Source organism: Tachyglossus aculeatus, chromosome 23, assembly GCF_015852505.1.
Source record: "Tachyglossus aculeatus isolate mTacAcu1 chromosome 23, mTacAcu1.pri, whole genome shotgun sequence".
Taxonomy (NCBI): domain Eukaryota; kingdom Metazoa; phylum Chordata; class Mammalia; order Monotremata; family Tachyglossidae; genus Tachyglossus; species Tachyglossus aculeatus.
In genome coordinates this window covers 36,468,627-36,477,722 of record NC_052088.1, presented here as the reverse complement: position 1 = coordinate 36,477,722, position 9,096 = coordinate 36,468,627, and the positions used below count along the sequence as shown (strand labels likewise).

The 9,096-nt window shown below is 52.2% G+C and overlaps 1 protein-coding gene across 1 annotated transcript; it reads left to right on the top strand.

Moving 5' to 3' along the window:
- The first annotated feature begins 693 nt into the window (after window positions 1-693).
- Window positions 694-5,568, top strand: CRIP1 (cysteine rich protein 1). The gene is made up of 5 exons (XM_038765822.1): window positions 694-852; window positions 3,640-3,734; window positions 4,010-4,067; window positions 4,574-4,638; window positions 5,439-5,568. Exons 1-4 carry the CDS (start codon window positions 813-815, stop codon window positions 4,612-4,614), a joined length of 234 nt encoding a protein of 77 aa, XP_038621750.1. The 5' UTR covers window positions 694-812; the 3' UTR covers window positions 4,615-4,638; window positions 5,439-5,568.
- Window positions 5,569-9,096: the final 3,528 nt, after the last annotated feature.

Here is a 9,096-nt window from a genome sequence, read left to right as displayed (position 1 = left end):
TATGTCATAATAGTAACATAATAATCAACATAATAATAACATAATTATAACACAATAATAATAACATAATAATAACAACATAATAATATAACATAATAATAAATAAATCATAAATAAGTATGAGTGAATTGAATTGAAATCACCTTGTAACCTCCCCAGCGCTTAGAACAGTGCCCTGCTGAGAGCTCACCTCCTCCAGGAGGCCTTCCCAGACTGAGCCCCTTCCTTCCTCTCCCTCTCATCCCCCTCTCCATCCCCCCGTCTTACCTCCTTCCCTTCTCCACAGCACCTGTATATATGTATATATGGTTGTACATATTTATTACTCTATTTATTTATTTTACTTGTACATTTCTATCCTACTTATTTTATTTTGTTGGTATGTTTGGTTCTGTTCTCTGTCTCCCCCTTTTAGACTGTGAGCCCACTGTTGGGTAGGGACTGTCTCTGTATGTTGCCAATTTGTCCTTCCCAAGCGCTTAGTACAGTGCTCTGCACATAGTAAGCGCTCAATAAATATGATTGATTTGCACAGAGGAAGCGCTTAATAAATGTCATTATTATTATTACAGTGCTCTGCACATAGTAAGCGTTCAATAAATACGATTGAATGAATGAATGAATGACTGAGGGGGAGGGGCTGCGGGTGGGAGGGGATGGGGAGGGGTCAGCAGGCAAGTGAAAGGCGGGAGGAGGGCGCGGCCGCCCCCCAAATCCCCGCACTGACCGCTGCTTCAGCTCCGGCCCTCTCTCTCTGTCTCTCTGTGTCTCCACCGACTGTCTCCATCGTCTCTTCCTCCTCCTCTGCCGCCATGCCCAAGTGTCCCAAGTGCCAGAAGGAGGTGTATTTCGGTAAGAGACGGCCCCCTGCCCGGCCTTATTTACAGATGGCATTTATTAAGCGCTGACTCTGTGCAAAGCACTGTTCCAAGCGATGGGGAGGTTACAAGGTGATCAGGTTGGCCCACTGGGGGCTCACAGTCTTCATCCCCGTTTTACAGATGAGGGAACTGAGGCCCAGAGAAGTGACTTGCCCCAAGTCACACAGCTGACAATTGGAGAAGCCGGGATTTGAACCCATGCCCTCTGACTCCAAAGCCCGGGCTCTTTTCAAGTGAAGTGACTTGCCCCAAGTCACACAGCTGACAATTGGCGGAGGCGGGATTTGAACCCATGCCCTCTGACTCCAAAGCCCGGGCTCTTTTCAAGTGAAGTGACTTGCCCAAAGTCACACAGCTGACAACTGGCGGAGGCGGGATTTGAACCCATGGCTTCTGACTCCAAAGCCCCTGCTCTTTTCCATTGAGCCACGCTGCTTCCCTCCTTATTCCGCTCTCTGCAGGCCCCACCGAAATCAGGCGCCGGGGCGAACTTAGGCGGAGGAGCAACCGGGAGGGCTCCCTGGGCCGGTGTCCGCGGGGTCCTACCGCCCCTAGCTTCGGCCTGGGGGCGCCCCCCCCCCCTCCACTGGATGGGGAGGCCGGTCCTGGCGGGGGAGGAGGAGGAGGAAGAGGAAGGGGAGCAGGTGGGAAATAGGGCGAGGTCCCAGAGTTGGGGATGATGGAGTGAAGCGCTTAGTACAGTGCTCCGCACACAGTAAGCGCTCAGTAAGTACGATTGAATGAATGAATGGGATGTGTATGTCCCTGTATATGTGGGTGTGGGGGACGGGGGACACGATGTGGGACCTTTGAGGGCAGGGGTGGTGCCCACTACACTCTGTTGCATGGGCTCAGTACAGTGCTCCGCGCAGAGTATGTGCTCGATACCACTGATTGATTGATTGATTGATTGAAAAGAAGCAGCGTGGCCCAGTGGAAAGAGCCCGGGCTTTGGAGTCAGAGGTCATGGGTTCAGTTTCCGGCTCCGCCAAATTGTCAGCTGTGTGACTTTGGGCAAGTCGCTTCACTTCTCTGGGCCTCAGCTCCCTCATCTGTAAAATGGGAATTAAGACTGTGAGCCCCTCGTAGGACAGCCTGATCGCCTTGTAACCTTCTCAGCGCTTAGAACAGTGCTTCGCACATAGTAAGCGCTTAATAAATGCCATCGTTATTATTGTTATTGATCGATTGAGGCTTTGGCTGAACTCCTGCAAGCACTGGTGCTGGGAGAGATGGGGAGGGGTCCCAGTTGGCTGGGATTCAGAGCCAAGTGGCCTGGGTTCCCACCAGGGTGAGCCAACCCAGAGACTCTTCTCCTTCCTGTTTATTCATTCATTCATTCAATCGTATTTATTGAGCGCTTACCATCTGCAGAGCACTGTACTAAGCGCTTGGAAAGTACAGAGCGGCAACATATAGAGACGGTCCCTACCCAACAACGGGCTCACAGTCTAGAAGACTGTTTAGACTGTGAGCCTGGTAAGGGAGGGATTGGGTCCGATTTGCTTAGAATCTATCAACCTCAGCGCTTTGCACAGGGCTGGGCGCATCAAAAATGCTTAATAAACACCACAATCATTATTATTGTTAGGTGTACGTGTGTGTGTGTGTGTGCGTGTAGTTCTCTAGACTGTAAGCTCGTTGTGGGCAGGGACTGTGTCTGTTATATTGTCAAGGGACTGTCTCTCTATGTTTCCAAATTGTGCTTTCCAAGCGCTTAGTCCAGTGCTCTGCATACAGTAAGCGCTCAATAAATATGATTGGATGATTGAATGAATATTGATTGAATAATTGAATGAATGAAGAAGACTGTTTAGACTGTGAGCCTGGTATGGGAGTGATTGTGTCCGATTTGCTTAGAGTCTATCAACCCCAGCGCTTTGCACGGGGTTGGGCGCATCTAAAACGCTTAATAAACACCACAATCATTATTATTGTTAGGTGTATGTGTGTGTGTATGTGTGTGTGTGTGTGTGTAGTTCTTTAGACTGTAAGCTTGTTGTGGGCAGGGACTGTGTTGTTTCCAAATTGTACTTTCCAAGTGCTTAGTCCAGTGCTCTGCACACAGTAAGTGCTTAATAAATGCGATTGAATGAATGAGTGAATATCATGCTCTCCCAACAGCTCAGTACAGTGCTCCACACACTGTAAGCACGCAGTAAATACGATTGACTGACTGGCCGTGTGTGTTTCACTTTTGGGGAAAAAACCTTCCAGGGTGGAGCTGGGGAGAGGGGGTCCAGCCTTAGAGGAGCAGGGGTTGGGGTGGGGAGGATTCCGGCTCTGTCAGAGGGCAAGGTGAGAGGCCTGGGTAGAGGGAATAATAATAATCATGGCATTTTTAAGTGCTTACTATGTGCAAAGCACTGTTCTAAGCGCTGGGGAGGATACAAGGTGATCAGGTTGTCCCACGGGGGACTCACAGTCTTCGTCCCCATTTTGCAGATGAGGGAACTGAGGCCCAGAGAAGTGAAATGACTTGCCCAAAGTCACACAGCTGACAATTGGCGAAGCCGGGATGGGCAGGAGCTGTGGGTTGGGACCACTGTGGCTCCGTTTCCCCCATCGGGCTTTCGATGCCAACAGCAAGGTGTAGCGTAACGGGAGGGAGAGTTCGGCTGCATGCGGGACGCGTGTGCATGCCTGTGTGTACCCGCACTACCGTGCGTGTGTGCCTGGATGAGGGAGTGGGTGTGGGATGGAGGAGGGGTGGGATACACCTATCTGACGTCTCCCCCCCACCCCGTTTGCGGCACAGCTGAGAGGGTCACCTCCCTGGGCAAGGATTGGCATCGCCCCTGCCTCAAGTGCGAGAAATGCAACAAGACTCTGACATCAGGCAGTCACGCAGAGGTGAGACCCCCGCCCCGCCGGACACCCCAGCTTGGTGGGAGACAGCTGGGACTCTCCCAGAGAACTTCTCTCACATCTCTGCAGGAAGGACAGGCCATAGTCCATGGGGGAGGCATGGGGTGGGGTTGGAGAGTCCGGGCTCCCCTGGTTGTGGGTTGTGATTCCTCCGGAAAATGCTCTCCGGACCGGCATGTAAGATTGCGCTCCCCCAGATTGGATTGCGCTCCCCACACAGTGCTCCCGGATCATGCGACCCTGTTCTCTTCTCTCCACAGCACGAGGGGAAGCCCTACTGCAACCATCCATGCTACGCAGCTCTGTTTGGGCCTAAAGGCAGGTGTAACCCCTTCCCCCTGGCCCCCCAAATCCCTTTCTGGGTCCCACCATGTATGTGACTCAACCTCCATCCCACCCCTATCCACCGGGGATCCTGGGGCGGTGGCTCCTAGGCCAAACTACTGAGCTCCTAGGCCCCACCTTGTCGGCCCCCGGGGCCCGCTTAGTTCTCTTGCGGGAGCATTATCCTGTAGCCGCCACAACTTGCGCTCATACTCCTCTGTGGTACTCCCCCGCTCCCACCCCGAAATGCTCCTCCCCATTGCTCCCTCACAATGTCCCATCACTGTTTTCCCCTCCTGGCTCTCCTGCAGTATTCAATCTGCAGGATTGGAGAGCAGGGTCCTGGTAGAAACACAAACCACAAGCACCCCTGCCAGAAATCTCCAGATGAGAAGATGAGGCCCCAGAGCGCTTTCTGTCTCCACCCTCCGCTCCCCTCCCCAACCCCCCACTTCCGGACCCTCCCCTCAGCCGTTGATGGGACTCTACTTCCTTCCCAGGGTTCGGGCGTGGAGGCGCTGAGAGTCACACGTTCAAATAGATGCCCCTCTGGCCCGCCAACCAGGTGAGGAGTCCCTCTCCACTCTCCATCCCCCGGATGCCCAGTTTAGGATGCCCAGTTTAGGCCCCAAGCCGGGGCCGGGTGGGTTTTCCAGAGCCCGCTTGGAGGCCGGGGATGGGGAATTCCACTGTGGTGGAACCGGGCATCAACCTTGCTTCCCCTGGCGGGAAATCCCTCCTGGGGTGCCTTGTTCCCAGACGCCTCCCCTCTCTCGCTCCTCTTCCTTCACCTCATGCCTAGGGCTGGGGGTTCAGTTGGAGGCTGGGCCGGGCACCTCTGGACGGGGGTTAGGTTCGGGGGGCGCGGCTGCAGCGCTGAGGCATTTGACATCTCCGAGGCAGTGAGTGGCAGCGTTGGCATCGTGATTCCCGTTATTGATGGGACAGTAAGGCCCCGGGCACATTGGCAAACCAAATGCAGCCACCTCCCAGCACTCCCTTTGTACTCTGGGCCTGGTGTTTTCATAACAGCCACGGCCTCAAAATAGCAGTCGGGGGATGGATGGGGAGCGCCATTCATCCATTCGTTGTCAGGGGTATTTATTGAGCGCTTACTGTGTGCAGAGCACTGTACTCAGCGCTTGGGAGAGGACAATAGAACAATAAACGGACACAATCCTTGCCCGCAAGGAGTTTGCAGGGTGGAAGACCCCAGAGTACAGGGGCTATGGTGGGGGTCGGGCTGGGTTTGGGGGCATGGGCCCACGGAACAGATCCTAGGTTGGCTTTCTGGGGCTCAGGACGGATCCAGGGACTCTGTAGCTGTTGGGGTCTGGCTCGGCTCATCCTCCTCTTTCCCTTCAGGTGTTTCCAGACAGGAAAGCCTCCTCGCTCCGGGCTGACACTCACCTGTGACCCGTGACTTCACCACTCCCCCACCAAGGTCTCCCACACCCCAACTCTCTCTTTGTCAATAAAAACCTTCACCCAAGCCCCTCCTGCTATGGTTCTTGTGGGAGCACGACGGTAGGGGGACGGTGTGGGGGAGACCCCGGTAGCACTTGAAGCGGAGCAGTGGGTCAGTTACCACAGTTACCCCCCCCCCCACACACACAACTTCCGATCAGGGGAACTCCACTTATCGGGAAAAATTCTTGATTATCCACCCTGTCCTGGTTTCTTGATCCTCCTGGGCCCCGCCGCCTATGGGATTGAGGGGGTTGGGGCGTGGGGAGCCAGGGAAGGGGAGGTGGGGTGGGGGAGTTCTGGGTTCAGGCCCGGAAAACGCCCTTCTGTGTTCAGAGACTTGGAGTTTCCACTCCCTCCTGCTCCCCTCCTCCCCAGGGCCACCTTATTATTATTATCATTCTTCTTCTTCTTCTTCTTATTATTATTATTATTATCCACCCTGCCCACCCAATTTTAAAGTCCCGGGAGGGGGATTTGGAGGAGGAGGGGAAGGGGGAGATGGACTGTACCCTATTGTTGTTGGTACGCAACAAGAGAAGCAGTGTGGCTCAGTGGAAAGAGCACGGGCTTTGGAGTCAGAGGTCCTGGGTTCAAATCCCAGCTATGCCAATTGTCAGCTGTGTGACCTTGGGCATGTCACTTCATTTCTCTGAGCCTCAGTTGCCTCATCTGTAAAATGGGGATTAAGACTGTGAGCCTCCCGTGGGACAACCTGATCACCTTGTAACCTCTCCAGCGCTTCAAACAGTGCTTTGCATATAGTAAGCGCTTAATAAATGTTATTATTATTATTATCATTATTATTATTATTATTATTATTATTATTATTACACGGCCCTGACTGATTCTCATTGGGTGTCAGCTTTGCAGGGTCACAGGGTGGGCCAACTCTGGCTCCCCCCCTCTCAGCCCCATGGTGCAGGCCGATCTGTGTCCTCTGAACTGGGTGACCCTATGGGGTCAGTGACCTCCACCTCCCCAGGAGAGTGATCCTAGCCGGGCCTTGGGCTCCTTGCCCTCAGTTTGCAGGCCTGGGAAATGGGTCAGTGCAGGACTAGAACCCCCTCCTCGCCTACGGGACCACCTCCAATCCTGCCCTCCATCCTTCCTCCTCTGGCATTCATTCAATTGTACATACCGAGCACTTACTGTGTACAAAGCACTGTACTAAGCCCCTGGAAAAGTACAACAATAAACAGTGACGTTCCCTGCCTGCAACGAGCTTACGGTCTAGAGGGATTAGAACTCAGGACCTCTGGCTCCCAGGACCCTGCTCTTTCCATTAGGCCACACTGCTCGCCAAGCTTTTGTCTCCAGCTGCGGAGCCCACTCGTCCAAGGCAAGTGACCAGCAGGGCTGGGCGAGGCATCCTTCATGAGGGCAGCCAGGTAAGTCGGGCCATGGGCTTGTGTGGAGGCCCAGGGAGAGGGGTGGTGGTAGAGAGGCAACCACGGTAGCCACAGCAAGGAACTCCCAGGACCAGCCGGAACCTGGCCTGGGAGAGTCCTAGAGCGGGTCCAGGGTAATAATAATAAAAATATTTGTGGTATTTGGTAAGCACTACCGTGTGCCAAGCACTATTCTAAGCCCTGGGTAGGTACAAGGTAATCAAATGGACACACACATGGGGCTCACAGTCTTAATTCCAATTTTACAGATGCGGTCACTGAGGCACAGAGAAGTGAAGTGACTGCCCAAGGTCACAGAGCAGACATGTGGCAGAGCTGGGATTAGAATCCACATCCTCTGAATTTCAGTCCCATGTTCTTTCCACTAGGCCATGCTGGGGATGGAGGGTAGAAACACCACCCGCAGTGGTCTTCCCCTCCCCTCAACCCCTCCCACCCACCATATTCCTCCCCAGGCAGAATCTGCTGCTGGAGACCCCCAGGGCTACTCCAGCAGCTGAATACCATCTGCCTTCCCTGGACAATGTTTGCTTGTTTTTGTTTATTTTTTGATATTTGTAAAAGTTTTACTATGCATCAAGCACTGTTCTAAGACCTGGGGTAAATACGAGTTTCTCAGGTTGTACAAAGTCCCTAATAATAATAATAATAATAATAATAATAATAATAATAATAATAATAATAACAATGGTATTTGTTAGGTTCTTACTATGTGCCAGGCTCTGTACTAATCATGACTGGAGACAAGCCAATCGAGTACAGTGCTAAGTGCTTTGTGCGGTGCTTTGCACACAGTAAATGCTCAATAAATATGTACTTGTTTTGTGTTTTGTTTTGTTGTCTATCTCCCCCTTCTAGACAGCGAGCCCATTGTTGGGTAGGGACCTTCTCTATATGTTGCCGACTTGTACTTTCCAAGCACTTAGTACAGCGCTCTGCACACAGTAAGCGCTCAATAAATAAGATTGAATGAATGAATGATTGAATGAGTGTGATTAAATGAGTTAGACACAGTCCCTGTCCCACGTGGGGCTCACAGTCTCAATCCTTATTTTACAGATGAGGTCACTGAGGCACAGAGAAGTAAAGTGACTTGCCTAAGGTCACACAGCCCACAAGGGGCAAAGCTGGGGTTAGAACCTGTGACCTCTTACCTGCCAGGCACTTGTCCTATCTGCTATACCATGCTGCTTCCCTGTCCCACATGGGGCTCACAGTCTAATTAGGATGGAGTAGGATTTAATCCCCATTTTACAGATGAGGAAACAGAGGCACAGAGAAGTGATTTGCCCCAGGTCAGACAGTAAGTAAGAACCTGGGTCTTCTAACTCCCGTGCTATTTCCACTAGGCAACGCTGCTTCTCAGGGGGACAATGGCCTTGTCCCCTGAATATCCTCCTTGCCCCCCATGACCCCCCAAGACACTGTGTCCTAATCCTGGAAAAGCACCCTGAGACAGTGTCTACACAGCTGCTGGGAACAAACAGGACTAGTAGGAAGGTGCTTTTGTTTGCTCCCTACCTGAGCAGGGAAGACAAATCTGGAAACTCCTGGATTCTAACCCCAGCTCCGCCACTTGTCTGCTGTGTGACCTTCGCTAAGTCACTTCACTTTTCTGGGCCTCAGTTTCCTCTTCTGTGAAATGGGGATTGAGACTGTGAGCCTCATTTGGGACAGGGACTGTGTCAGTCCTGACTAGGTTGCATCTACTCCAAAGCTTAATACAGTGCCTGGAACACAATAAGCACTTAGCAAAGAGAAGCAGCGTGGCTCAGTGGAAAGAGCCTGGGCTTTGGAGTCAGAGGTCACGGGGTCAAATCTCGGGTTCGCCAATTGTCAGCTGTGTGACTTTGGGCAAGTCACTTAACTTCTCTGTGCCTCAATTACCTCTTCTGTAAAATGGGGATTAAGACTGTGAGCCCCCCATGGGACAACCTGATCACCTTGTAAGCTCCCCAGCACTTAGTACAGTGCTTTGCATATAGTAAGTGCTTAATAAATGCAATCATTATTATTATTATTAACAAATACCATAAAAAAGTCTGGGTTTGCCCCAGCCTTGGCGACCCCCTGCCAACGTCCTCACTGCCTGACCGTGGCGGACCTTGAGATGTGCACAATCACTCATCCTATTCCGCCTGGAT

Coding starts and splice junctions, on each gene's coding strand:
- CRIP1 (XM_038765822.1), top strand. CDS start 813: ATGCCCAAGTGTCCCAAGTGCCAGAAGGAGGTGTATTTCG. Junction 853..3,639: donor CCAGAAGGAGGTGTATTTCG/GTAAGAGACGGC, acceptor TTTGCGGCACAG/CTGAGAGGGTCACCTCCCTG. Junction 4,068..4,573: donor AGCTCTGTTTGGGCCTAAAG/GCAGGTGTAACC, acceptor CTTCCTTCCCAG/GGTTCGGGCGTGGAGGCGCT.